General features: G+C 41.8%; 1 protein-coding gene and 1 long non-coding RNA gene across 7 annotated transcripts in view; one reads left to right on the plus strand and one right to left on the minus strand.

The window, feature by feature from the left end:
• The window catches only part of LOC122541472 (transmembrane protein 268), a 43,127-nt gene extending 33,132 nt beyond the window's left edge, over positions 1-9,995 (plus strand). For 5 of the 6 annotated variants that reach the window (XM_043678251.1, XM_043678254.1, XM_043678253.1 and 2 more), the window contains exons 8-10: positions 154-243; positions 1,028-1,225; positions 3,507-4,170. In XM_043678251.1, the coding sequence (XP_043534186.1) occupies positions 154-243; positions 1,028-1,225; positions 3,507-3,680 (462 nt within the window). In that variant the 3' untranslated portion in view covers positions 3,681-4,170. Of the gene's footprint in view, positions 1-153; positions 244-1,027; positions 1,226-3,506; positions 4,171-9,052 lie in introns of those variants that run through there. The other variant, XM_043678257.1, reaches the window with a different exon arrangement.
• LOC122541473 lies at positions 7,130-13,964 on the minus strand. The gene is made up of 3 exons (XR_006309612.1): positions 13,836-13,964; positions 10,545-10,643; positions 7,130-7,427 (listed from the first exon to the last, which is right to left on the minus strand). It is a non-coding gene; the product is annotated as an uncharacterized LOC122541473 (long non-coding RNA).
• Positions 13,965-14,643: the final 679 nt, after the last annotated feature.

Genomic DNA, 14,643 nt, shown 5'->3' on the forward strand with positions numbered 1-14,643 from the left:
TCCAGCACCATACTTTTTGACTTTAAATTCAGCTGCCACCTATCACTCCAACAATTGGTCAATGGCCTTGCATTTTGTTGGGTGAATTAAGCTCATCAACTAACATGTTCAAGTAAAACCAGTAACAGTTTCCCTTCCTTGACATAGCACCAGCTCTGCTTTGTGTACTTTGATGTTAAGGAGTGTGAGAGGAGACTCGCTTCTCTGCTGGAAGAACGACATCAGACGGGGTCTGGATTTCAGGTAGTGGTTGCTTTCATTCTCTTCTTGCGAATAAAAAACAACTTTTCATTCACTGGGAATGATCCCGCTGTTGGTGCCTGCTTCAGGCTGTCAACTGATCTATTTTTTCACCTCCCTTTCCAGCCTTTTGTGCTCACTTCCTGGTTGCTGTTTGTTTAGCAAGTCGGTTCATTTAGCTTCCTGAGCCCAGCAACTGAATCAGCATTTCGTGCGCTTGCCAGAGAATCTGTGCCAACTTTCAGTTATTTTCATTTGATGGTTTGTTTTGAACAAATGCTATTTTCTTATTGTCACTTTTGAAACATAATTTTGCATTTAAAGGGGCAAAAGACAGTGCATGAGAAACACTGTGGTGGGAGAGTTTACTGAAGGGCAAGTGTACTTAGAAGAAGAATAAGGAGTGATCACACTGAAATGGTTCAGACAATTAAAGGATTTCATTGGGTAAGAGAGGGAGAAAAACCTTTCTCTGGTGGGATAAGTCTAAAACAATGGGGCATAATTTTAAAATCAGAGTCAAACATTCAAGGGTGATATCAACTTCTTCACAGAGTTGTGAAAATCCACAGTCTTCAGCAAAAGGCGGGGCTGCTTGGGACAATTGGATTGTTTTGAGGATCAGTTTTCTTGGGTTAAGGCAGACAAGGATTTGGAGCCAATAATGTCATTGGCAGAACTGACTGGAGCTGAAATGTCTCACTTTCCAAACATCATGTAAATAAGGAACACCTTATCCCTCACCTACTGTGTCCATTTAACTCTTAGATTTTTTTTCAATCAACAGTCCCTTTTGAATCAGAAGCTGGGCCACCTCTGTATTGTCATAGAAACAAATCAATCCAGTCCCCTGACCAACATCAAGGCAGAGTCTGAAGAAACTCCACTACTAGGGAATGATGAGGACAGTCGCCGGAACAGCAATCAACAAACACAGCATGTTTTTAACACACTGACATGCCTTGTGCCTAAAGGCACAGCTAAGGTAATGTGTTTACGTGAATGTATTATCAACCATAGTGTTTTGGTCTCTTGTGTATTGTCACTTTCCTTTGCCCTGCTATTGCCATTTGTACCTTAGGTCCTAAGCTCTGAAATTCTCTCTGTAAACCTCTTCACCTCTTGTTTTCTTGCAGTTGCTCCCTAAAGTCTATCTCATTGTCCAAGCTTTTAACCCACTGCAAATCCGATATCCCAATACCTACATCTGTCACTCAGTGTCAGATGACGTTGGCTAATGTTTCTTGAGATGCTTACCTAAAGGTATAGTCTAAATGCAAGTCTGTGCTGCGAAGTATCAAGTTTTCAATGTCTGCACAACGCTCATGCTGACTCACAATAACCCTTACTTAGCACGCAAGCTGAAAGGCTTCAGAGTACTTTTCATATCCCCTTGCTGTTCTCCTGTGTCTGACCTTCCAGAAATTTGAGCTAATCCAATATTCTGCTATCTGTGCACTAATCTGTACCAAGATGCTCTTTAAAACCTGTTTGATTAAGTTTGGTCTGTTCATGATTTGTTGGTTCATCATCTTGATTTATGTATCTCCGTGTCATAGCTTTGCTTCAGAATACCTTAGGACATTTCACTACGTTAAAGGAGTGGTATAAATATAAATTGCTGTTGACCAGCTTCACTAAGAAACAAATGATGTGAAATTACTATATTGTTGTTTGTAGGAAGCTTATATGTAAATTCACTGCTGCCTTACAAAGAAGAACATCAAAAATAATTTTGAGGTCTGAAGAAGAAAAGTCAACACATTAACTCTGTTTCTTTCTCCACAGTCACTACCAACACAGACCTGCTGAGTTTCCCTGGCACTTTGTATTTTTTGTTTCTGATCTCCAGCGTTCACAGTGCTATGTTTTTAGTTTTTAATTCATTGCTAGGTTTACATAAGAACTAGGAGGAGGCAATGCGAGCCTTTTTTTTTATTTCAAAAATATACTTTATTCATAAAATAATTTGATGGTCTGTACACTTGGTCATGCCATATATATGTAAACATGTACATACAGAGATCAGAATTTATCATTTTTATACAGGTCTGTACATTTTTCAATCATATGCCCATATAATTAGCTGAGGCGTCAGCAGAGCCCAAATGACTGCATGGGCCCCCTGTTCTTCGTTTGGCAGGCAGATATTACACAGTGGTCTTTCCCCACCGCGCCTTGGCGGCAGCTGCCCCAAGCTTCAGCACGTCCCTCAACACGTAGTCCTGGACCTTGGAATGTGCCAGTCTGCAGCAGGGGTCAACTCCTTCAGCTGGAAGATCAGAGAGCGTCCTTCACCGAGTTGATGATCCTCCAGGCACAGTTGATGTTCGTCTCGGTGTCCCGGGGAAGGCCGTAGAGCACGGAGTCCCGCGTCACGGCGCTGCTCGGGACGAACCTCGACAAACACCACTGCATTCCTCTCCAGACTTCCTCTGCATAGGCACATTCCAGAAGGAGGTGTGTGACAGTCTCGTCCCCCCCGCATCCACTTCGAGGGCAGCGTGCGGTGCGGCTGAGAGACCGGGCGTGCATAAAGGATCTCACAGCCAGAGCCCTTCTCACCACCAGCCAAGCCATATCTTGGTGCTTGTTGGAAAGTTCTGGCGATGAGGCATTCTGCCAAATGGCTTTGACAGTCTGCTCAGGGAACCGCTCGATAGGATCCGCCCTCTCCTTTTCCCGAAGGGTCTCAAGGACACTACGTGCTGACCACTTCCTAATGGACTTGTGGTCAAAGGTGTTTTTCTTCATATATTTCTCCACGAAGGTCAGGTGATACGGAACGGAGGCAATGCGAGCCTGCTCCACCATTAGGTGCTATCATGGTTAATCTCATCAGCTGCACTTTCCTGTCCATTCCCCATAACCTTTAACCCATTACTCATTAAAAATGTCTACATTTTCCTTTAGATTTGTTCACTCTCTTGTCATCCACTATACCGAAGGGTAGTGAATTCCACCGATTCACCCACTGTTTTCAATCTGCTACCCATTAGCCCAGGTTTAATTTCACTCTTCCAGGCATGCCCACATTGAAGAAGTTGTACTCTTTTGTCCAATGGGATTTCTGTTTTCAGGTGGTTCACCTTTACTGCTTTCTACTTCCTTTCTAGTGATGGGTACTGTACGTTAAGTTCCAAAAACACTTGATTATTTGTGAACCACATGGGGCTGCAATGAGTGTGTTGCCAGTGTATCAAGGCTATTGACTGATTTCATTTTCTAATATGATTTTTACAAAAAGTTGTTTTCTTTTATTTCAGGAAGTAGCTTATCAGTTGCTGGTTACATACAGTGGACTTTATGTAAAACTACTTGCATCGCAACAGCTTCCTTTCACCAAGTCTTCCATTCATACCAAAGATGCACAAGTTCCCTGCCTTTGTCAGTACATAGCAACTTCAATACTGAACCTGTCAAACTGCGAACTGAAATAATCATCTTCATATCTCTATTTTGCAAACTTCGAACAACTGACATTCTTTCTGGAGGCGACAATATTAGGCCTTGAACACAAATAGATTTAAATCTGTGACCAGGCTGTGTTGTCTATGACTTTGTAACAGCTTTGTGAAAATAATTAATTGAACAACTGCCTCAACCAATGAGCTTTCTCTCCCATGCCTGCAGCTAGCTTGCTCCAAAACAAAGCACAGGTAGGATTTACACAGCAATTGCACATCTGCCTGTTTATCGCAAAGCTGATGACACATCTATTGGAGAAATCCTTCTGAGTCTCAGCATTCCTCCTTTTTTCGTGGGACCTCACACAGTGGATGACTTACCAAAGATTCATGGGCATATTGTTTGCAGTTTTCTAATCCCTTGATGCTAATGGTGAAAGGTTTTCCAATTAGCGAGTTTTGAGAAAATTTGTAGCTCAGGTTGAGCTTTTGGATGTAGGTTTGCTCACTGAGCTGCAAGGTTCATTTCCAGGCATTTTGTTACCTTACTAGGTAACATCTTCAGTGGACCTCATGCAAAGCAATGCTGAAAATTCCTGCTTTCTATTTGTATGTTTGCATTTCTTTGGGTTGGTGATGTCATTTCCTGTGGCATCACCTATACCATGTATTCAAAAGGAATGGATACCCAATGAGCTGAAAATGTGTTGCTGGAAAAGCGCAGCAGGTCAGGCAGCATCCAGGGAACAGGAGAATCGACGTTTCGGGCATAAGCCCTTCTTCAGGAATGAGGAAAGTTTGTCCAGCAGGCTAAGATAAAAGGTAGGGAGGAGAGACCTGGGGGAGGGGCGTCAGAAATGTGATAGGTGGAAAGAGGTCAAGGTGAGGGTGATAGGTCAGACTGGGGTGGGGGCGGAGAGGTCAGGAAGAAGATTGGATACCCAATGAACACAGTCCGCTGATTTCTCAGCAACAAACCCAAACAAGCAGACAAAACACGTCCAGAAACACTAGCCACTCTCCCCTACATCAAAGACATCTCAGAAATGACTGCCAGACTATTCAGACCCCTTGGCATCATGGTAGCCCACAATATACTAAAACAGCAGCTAATGACCTTGAAAGACCCTATATAGACAATGAGCAAAACTAACATCGTTTACAAAATACTGTGTAAGGACTGTAACAAATACTATGTTGAACAAACAGGCAGAAAACTAGCCACCAGGATACATGAACACCAACTAGCCACAAAAAGACATGACCCTGTCCCACTAGTATCCTCACATACGGATGAGAAAGGACACCACTTCGACTGGGACAATACATCCATCCTAGGACAAACCAAACAAGACACTCTCACGAGAATTCCCAGAAGCATGGCATTCCAACCGGAACTCTATCAACAATTTAGACCCCATCTAGCACCCCCTGAGAAAAGGGACCGGAAGTGACTTCACCATAGGAAATGACATCACCAACCCAAAGAAACCCAAAGGTATAAATAGAAAGCAGGGATTTTTAGCATTGCTTCACATGAGGTCCACTGAAGATGTTACTTAGTAAGGTAACAAAATGTCTGGAAATGAACCTTTCAGCTCAGTGAGCAAACCTACATCCAATTTTCCACTTGGCCACTCCATTGCATCTGAGCCCCCTGTGTCTGGCACAGGGTTTCAGGTAACTTGGAGATCCACAGATGATATTTGCTGACTTTATTTAAGTGTGTGAATAAATGCTTTGCCACACCTTAGGTTTTCACAGTGAAAATGAACATTTTTTTTATTTTCAAAGATTTATGAAGAGCTAAGTTTTTTTGGTTTAATGTGTCAAAATTATTTAATGATGTGCAAAAGACAAATCACTATTTTAATAGTGAAAGAGGTTGAAGGAGAGTTGGTGTACTTCTGGTAAAGTAGACCCTGGATAACTCCCTGCTTTTTAGTCTTAAATAAACTTTTTTTTACCAGCGGTGTTCCTTCATATGATTGATTGTCTGAAGACAAGTTGAGTTGTGCCTGTTAATTTATCGATGGTATGTCATAAATTTCAACCACTATGTGGCCAGATGAAAAGGGTGTATGAGATTAATGATATTCACCACACAATTGAGTAACTAATTACTCAGTTTGGTCTCTCGCGATCATAAGTTCATGAGTGCGATGACGAGGTTGAATCATTTGATCTCTTTTCTGGAAGCACTCAGCACTTCAAGGTGAATCTTTACCCTGTTCCTTGTGTAACACCTGGGAATGGAGGTGCCACATCCATACTTGATTGTTTGTTCCTTCAGCTGCCTACGAATCAGCATTTTAAATAAAAATATGAATTGCTGTTATCAAACAGTCCATGTTCTGTTCTGGAATGTAAGGGTAGATTTTCCAATATCAGAGTGTGTCACACTGCAGGATGATTGACACTGAAAAGCTTCTTTAGATTTTGAAAATATTGTCATTTGTATGGCTCCTTTCACAACCTCAGGATATCTGACAGGATATCAGACAGTGAAATACATTTCTTTCAGTGCAACCACTGCTAAGAAGAAATGTGGCCTGTTTGTATACAATCCCAGCTTTTACAAACAGCAATACACTAATGACCAGGTATTCAATTTTGATATGGTAGTATGCGCAAGTGTAGGCCTACACTGGATAGAGCTTCCCTGCTCTCTTCCAATAGGCAGTGGAGTTATTTCTGCTCAGCTGATAGATGGGGCGGCGGGTTAGAGACCCTCTTAATGGCTTATTCCAAAAGTGGCACTATTGACTGCAGCATTCCCTGACTGGTGTCTTGGAAGTGTCAGCCCAGATTTTATACAGTACTTGAACCCATGACCTTCGCTATTTACTAAAAACATCTAAAGAATTCTCAAACTTCTTTCACTCCCCTGCCTACCTCTCCTTCACACTTACTAACACCATATTGTCTTTGCTGGGCATTGGATGTAAATTGGTTAATTGAAAACACAGGTGATTTGGTATGGTTGATATCAGATGAACAATACCACGGGTGCTTTGATGGCAAGGGGCAAAGGCTGTTCAGTTGTGTGCTAACACTTCTAGAAATGAACAGATTTCAAGTTAGATTCACTCTGTAGTGGTAGTGTCCCTACCTCTGAGCCAAGGGACCAAGTTCAAGTTCCACTTGCTTCCAGAGATACGTAATAACATCCCTGAACAGATAGTTTAAACTTGGTATTTTAAAACAATTTGAGCCAAAAGGTATCTATCACAACGTCCAGAGCCAGCTGCAAGACTCCCTGCAATTTTTCAGACTCTTTGCCCTGGCTGTGTCCTCACTGCCTCCCCAAGCCACTCATTAAGATACAGCTTTGACTAAACCTTTCCTTACCTACCTAGATATTTCATCATATGGCTTGGTGTTAAAAATTTTATTCAACGGTGCTGCTGTGAAACACCTGTGACATCTCCATGTTAATGAAGTGGATTGCAAGTTACTTTTCAGCTGTATTTGAAGACAAGTTCTCAATCATCAAGCATGATTTATTTTTGAATCAGGTAGGTTTGAAACATAGCAAATATTTTCAGAGGTGCTCATCTCACAAGTCAGTGAGTTGCTGGGCACATCTTCATTCTCTGCCATGGTAGTCTGCTTTGTCAGGAATTTGCCATAATACACCAGTTTAGATTGCCAATAGGCCGGTCTGGTGCAACGTTTAACCTCAGGACCCACATTGTTGAATTATAGGCCCCGATTTTGGCAGGGCCTCTGGCAACAGGTCATCATTCGGTGATGAGTTTATCTGACTGTACTTTACATCTAGGAAAAAAAATGGACAAGTAAAGATTATAAACAGTCTGCATAATGGTAGCAAATATGAGAACAGTAACTCATTCCAATTACTTTAGGATTACTCAATGTCAATATGGCATTATATAAATACAAAACTTGTTTTCCCTTATCACTTTTTGAAACCAAACAGTTTTGCAAACTAATAGCCGTGTACACCTCATGCAGCCTTATTTCTTAGCTATCGTTCTCCTCTCCCCAGAATTCTTCACCCAGTTTCCTCTGACTAGACACTTCCAGCCTTTTTCCAAATCCTCTTGAATCGAATATACAATCCGATTTCCATCATCTAATCTCTATGTTCACCCATCTTCTTTTATGTTCATCTGTCCTGTTGAAGAAGAGTGTAATAACAATGCAAAAAGAGCTGTTTTCTTGCTCCAATTGTGTAAACTGACAATCACAATTCATCTGGTCAAATCAATCCTTCACTGAAGCACAGATGCCACTAGAGATGTCCTGAATCGAGCTGATGCTTTCCTCTCCACTTTCACTTTTCCACAATGCTATTTTTTTGGTAGATTGTGAAATTGCAACAGTCAACAATGGTTCAAGCATGTTATCAACTCTGACCTAAAGTACCAGGAGCACCACTGGTGCTGCAGAACCATCGGTATTTTGCAGTGAAGTTAAAAGATATATGCTCAAATCTTGAGATCCTGAGCATAGCCTTGCTTGAAGAACCTGAAGGTAAACATTAGTGGCGAAGGTTAAAACACACCCAGGTGATGTCAGCACAAGGAGCTAAGTGGTAACTGGTGATTTTTATTTTGTCCAGAGCAAAGTGGAATTTATTTCTCCTAATGTTTAGGCAAGAGTTTAATAAATAGAAGCACGGCAGGACACATTGGAACCATCAAATGTGTGTCCTGTAACACACAGGAACCTTTGGACAACCACAAGTATGGACGTGTTGTCAGATGAAGGAGCTCAAGCTCTGGGCTTCAGACCCATTACTAGTACTACGACAGATGGATAAAGAGAAAGCAGTGGCGGGCATCACAGTTTAGGAAATGTCTACAGGTTAGGTGGATTGACTGTGCTAAATTGCCTGTAATGCCCAGGGATGGGCGGGTTAGGTGGATTATGGATGGAAATGTGTTGCTGGAAAATCGCAGCAGGTCAGGCAGCATCTAGGGAACAGGAGAATCGACGTTTCGGGCATTAGCCCTTCTTCAGGAATGGTGGGTTAACCATGGGAAATGCAGAGTTTCAGGAATAAGATGGGGCGGGGGGGGATGCTCTTTAGAGGGTCAGTGTGGACTCAATGGACAGAATGGCCTGCTTCCATACTGTAAGGATTCTATGTTAAGATCCTCAAGGCTACAGAGGTGCTCAGTAAGCGGATGGTCTTAATAAACTCTGCATAGTAAAGAATTTATGAAAGTCACTGATACAGCATTCTCTCTACAATGGTATAAACAGTTAACGGTAAAAATAGTTCCTGGGCATGTACAAGCCATTTAGGTCAGGTTTCCACGTTGACACTGGAAGTTGGTGAGATAGAGCCAAGGGTACCCTGTTATCTATGCAAAGATGATGTTTCTGGCATAATGTAAACCACGCACTGGAACTAACTATCCTTTGTTCATTAGACAGAAGAATTTAAATGGGTGATTGACACAACACGAACCACCAGCCCCTACAAATAAGGTATATCAACAAGTACTCAGTCAGGTGGAAAATGGACCAGAAGAGGACAAGAAAGATTCGAGGAAGAATTTCCTAACACTTCAGCTAGGGAACAAGATGTTGCCTTTACAACTTAAATGAGATCAACACTTTGTCTACCAATATCTGCTTTTTCTCAACTATCGGTAATTGTCACGAGTAGTTTGGCTGTATGTTGAATTAATGTACCAAATCTAAACTGCTGCTTAACAATTTAAACCACCCAAAAGTGACTTTAAAATAGTCTTCTGCCTGTCTTGGGTAACTGTAGTCTAAATCCCAAAATGGAAGGAATAATGACAATTGTTTAAATATAGAAGTATCACAGCTGAGTCCAGTTTTATTGGTATGTTCTATTTGTAATGACTGGGTGTGCGATTCAACAGGAAGATTGAGGATTCCGTGACCACAGATACTCAAAATAAGTAGTCAACTGAGTAATTTTAAGGTACATTAGCTTTTAGGCAGAAAAAGTATACACAGTGTGATAACTGACTGCTTATAGATAGAGGATGAAAGGATGGTTGGTACAGTGTGTTGATCCCAGCAGCTTGTGAATGCAGCATTCCACTCTCTAGCTAAAGTGTTAGAATCTATTCCCTTGGTCTTCTTCCATCTTTCACCTAAAGGCAGCAGCTACCTGACAAGCCCCACCTCCAAATAAGGATTTTATAAACACATTTCCTTTCTGGGGCCCATAGTTTATCCTATGTCAATCACCTTTTCAAATTCTTCTATCCAATGAACATAGGAGAGGATCCCAAGATTTTTGGTTAGTTTATTTCAGTCTGTTCATGTCCCAGAACCATTCATCAGTTTTCCACGTGCTGACTTAAATATTGGGTGTACAACCTCTCAGATGACCTCCTGACGTCAGTGGAGTGACCTTTGTCCTGGGAACACAATTTCTGTGACCATTATCTATATCTTGTTCCCTGGCTGTTCAGAATTGCTTATCTGTCTTTGCAGAGAGAAAAAGTCACCGCTTTAGCAACAGTTTTGTAACAGTTCTGTAGAGAAATTCATTAAATTAACAACTCCCTGGAAACAATAGGTGACCAAAGTGAAAATTGCCATAGTCCCAGAGAACCATAGGCCGTTTTCTCATTAGAGAGAAAGAGAGAGAGAATTGATGGTGTGTGTAACCAGAGGGTCACCACATCTCAGGTGGGTGTGAGGAATTAAGTTGAGAAGGCAGGGTCGTGGTGACCTGGAGGATACAGAGAATTGAACATTCACTGTTGGTATCACTGTGCAGCACAGTCATGCAGCCAACTGTGTTAACTGACCCCACAAGAGGACAAAAGTAGGACTCTATCGCAACAATTTGATAGAGCGATCAGCAGACTTTATCCCTGCATGATGCGCAGACAAGAAGGTATATAGCTTATGTAGCCTATGAAGAAAGATACGCACCTTTGACCTGGCTATCTGGTGCCTTGGATTGGCCAGTAGAGGATGGACTTTCCTTTTCATATAAGAAACTACCAATCTTGCTCAGCACATAGCGGCAGGCTTTAAAAGACAACATTAAAAATATATTGTTGTAAGTTTGAATTAACATGGTAAAGCCTAAAGCGCTTCAAAAATACTACCAAAACTGATTAAACAATTTCATACTGATCTACAGTTCCAGCAATGAAGGAAAGGTGATATAATCTCAAACTTGGAGGGAAACCTGTAGGTGTTGGTGCTGTCCTTGCTGTTCCAGATGGTTTGGCTTTACTGATTGCACTTGAAGAAGCCTCAGTAAGTTATACAGTGTTCCTTGTAGAAGGTGCAGTCACGACCTCAGAAGGATTTAGAGATGAGCAATAAACTTTAGTTTACCTGCTACTGAGATGTCCCATGATCAAATGAAAGCCTCAAATCTGAGTTTTTCCCATTCTACTTTGTTTGCCTTCTCCAATCTTAAACAATCCATCATTAGCAGCTTTACCTTCAGTTCGGTGATATTAAGTACTTGGCAATTTGTTGGAGCTGCATTTAACCAGGCAAATGGAGTTTATTTCATCTCATACCTGCATTGTCTTATGTATGGCTTTGGACAGTCAACAGGATTTATATGGATGGAGAAGGTACAAGAGAATGATTTGAATTTTTTGGGGTGGGGATTGTTGCAAGACCATAGATCTATTTAACATCAATGAGCTTATGGTAGTGTTAGTCATTCTGCCAATGTAGGTCAGAAGGCATAATCTAAACAGGATATATGCACCAGAATTTCAGATGAGCTTAAGTTGAAATTTATGAAGTAATGACAATGCAGGAACATAGAACATTACAGCGCAGTACAGGCCCTTCAGCCCTCAATGTTGCACCAATCTGAAGCATATCTATGCTACACTTTTCCATTTTCATCCATATGTCTATCCAATAACCATTTAAATGCCTTTAAAGTTGGCCAGTCTACTACTGTTACAGACAATTCGTTCAACACCCCTACTACTCAGAGTAAAAAAAATTCTCTCTCACATCTGTCCTATATCTATCACCCCTCAATTTAAAGCTATATTCCCCCATGCTTACACAAAAATGGCTTCATGATGGGATTACTGAGTGTCTACTTCAGTCCTTGAAATATTTTCAGAGCATCAAAAAGAAACCTCAACCAAAGGAACAGGTTGGTTGAGAGTTATCTTAGTGCACTCCTTTCACTTCTACGAGACCTGTTCCAGCCTAGTTTTTAAGTCTATCTTCCAGAAACAGGGCTCAAACAGGGCCCTGCACAACTGACATCTCAGTCACCATGTAAAAATTCTTGAGTTTCATTACTTTTTGAATAAATAATCTCTGCTTCCTGTGTAATTGGATCAGTCAATTATCAAAGATCAAAACTCGGCAACAAATAACTCTAAAACTCAAGGCTGTACACTGCTTGCATAACAAGGAGATATTAGTGTTGTGGTAATATCACTGGATTGGTAAATCAACATTCCCTCTAAACTGTATCGTTCTAGAAGTTGCTGCCACATGCAGCCAGTCAGAAAGTTAGAGGCAATGTTGCTGGTAATCCAGTTCAAATCCCACCACAATAGCTGGTGGGGTTTAAATCCCATAAATCTGAATTTCAAAGCTAGTCTCAGTCATGGTGATGATCATTGACTGGGACACAAACATAGCTTAAGGGAAGGAAATCTGCCATCCTTGCCTGGTTTGTCCTACTTGTCACTCCAAAGCCCAGCAATACGGTCTAACACTTAAATGCCCTCTGAAATGCCAAGCAAGCCACAGGTCATAGGCAATTAGGAAAGAACAAATACCAACAATGGTCACATCCACAAGACGATAAATAAAAAAGGTTCTCTGTGCTACACTACCTTACAAAGAATGGATTGTTAACACAATCCAATAGAAATGAAAAACTTTCCAAACTGCAAATTAAAACGTGAAAGGAACACAGTAAAACTCTGTACTGAATCTGGAACAGCACAAATTCAGTCACATTTTAAAAATGGGACAAAAGAAATTGGACACTAATATTATTCATTTAGGCATAGCCAATTCACCTGACCCGCACATCTTTGGACTGTGAGAGGAAACCGGAACACCCAGAGGAAACCCACGCAGACACGGGGAGAATGTGCTAACTCCACACAGACAGTCGCCCGAGGCCGAACCTGGGACCCTGGTGCTGTGAGGCAGCAGTGCTAACCACTGAACCACAGTGCCACCCATGAGGATGCTTTATCTCGGATGGGGACTAGCTTTTTAAGTTGGAGCCATATTCATTCAGGCAAGTGGAGAATAATTCATCACACTCCTGACGTGTATCTTGTAGATGGTGTGTTATTCAGTGCAGAATTTCCAGTTTCTGACCCACTCTTGTAGCATCTACATGTGTCTTGTCTGTTAGTGGCAGCAATGGCAATGTCAACATAATACAGCAATTAATCCTTTTAAAAGGTTCCCTCTATATTGGCAGATGGAATGCAGACTGGGTGGCTGCTTTGCTGAATATCAATATTCCATCCATACCAATGACCCTAAAGTTTACCTGCTACTTCAACAATTTACCATATTCTCTCACTAATGTTCCTCTCTAGGGCCTTTTGCAGTACTCCAGTAAAGTTCAGTGCAAGCTGGAAGTACAGCATCTAATCTTCCATTTGGAGGCCCTGTCGCCTTCAGGACTCAGGGATGGGTTCAATAATTTTTAAGCCTGAACCACTTCTTCCATGTTATTTACCACACCTACATCCCTGGCCCTCTCATGACATGGTCTGTTTTCAGCACAGCCAATCCCTTTTTCACCAGCTGATTGGCCCTAGTACCATATCTTTCTTCTTCCTTCACTTACTATCAGCTATCCTTTATCTGCCTCGCTCTCTCTGGTCTCTCTGTGTGCACCCACCAATCCCCTACCATCAGCGTAAATACTGCTTGTTCCTAGCAACTATCGGTTTTAAAGGTTTACTGGACTTGAAACGTTAACTCTGCGTTCTCTCCACAGATGCAGCTCGACTTGTTGAGTTTCTCCAGCAATTCCTGTTTTATTCTTTTAAAGGTCTTCCTGCTATAGGCTAAATAACGTTTTTGAAAGAATCTGAGGTTCAGGAAATACATAACTATCTCATGAAGTACACGATCTGACCTTTAACCAACATGATCCCTGTAGCCAACGCCCTAATCTTTCAGTTTGCTTTTCAGTACTTCCAGCTCCTAACTCATAATTATTTGTCTGACAAACAGAAAGCGCTCACTCACCATCAATGATCAGTCAGACCATTTTTAATCGTATTGTCGCGAATTCCTTTAAACAGCAGCAGCAGCAGCACGAAATGCAAACCTTCTGCAGCGGGCGTGCCTCTCTGGGCGCTATGCATTCTGGGGGCTGTAGTTCCTTTCGCCTGAGAAACGAAGAGGCGGTGCTCGGAGGAACTACAACAGTTCTGCGCGTGCGTGTCAGCTGCCCATCCGTCAGCAAATTGGTCCTGACGTTGGCTGTATTTACAGGAACCACCAACTTGAAGCAGTACTGTATCTTACAGGTGGACAGGGTGTGCAACCAACAAAAAATAATGCAAAGCAATCATCAGGCTCTTATATCCCTTAAAGGCACTTGATTTTGGGGATTAAAAAAAATGAATGTTTGAAATCTGAAACAAAAGCAGAAATTGCTGGAGAAACTCACCAGGTCTGATAGCATCTGTGGAGAGAAAAACAGTTCACTTTTCGAGTCCAGGGACCTTTCCTCAGACACTGGTTAGGCCACTGTTGGAATATTGCGTGCAATTCTGGTCTCCTTCCTATCGGAAAGATGTTGTGAAACTTGAAAGGGTTCAGAAAGGATTTACAAGGATATTGCCAGGGTTGGAGGATCTGAGCTACAGGGAGAAGCTAACCAGGCTAGGGCTGTTTCCCCTGGAGTATTGGAGGCTGAGGGGTGAGCTTTTAGAGGTTTATAAAATCATGAGGGGCATGGATAGGGTAAATAGACAAGGTCTTTTCCCTGGGATCAGGGAGTTCAGAACTAGAGGGCATAGGTTTAAGGTGAGAGAGGAAAGTTATAAAA

Source organism: Chiloscyllium plagiosum, chromosome 37 (assembly GCF_004010195.1).
Source record: "Chiloscyllium plagiosum isolate BGI_BamShark_2017 chromosome 37, ASM401019v2, whole genome shotgun sequence".
Taxonomy (NCBI): Eukaryota; Metazoa; Chordata; class Chondrichthyes; order Orectolobiformes; family Hemiscylliidae; genus Chiloscyllium; species Chiloscyllium plagiosum.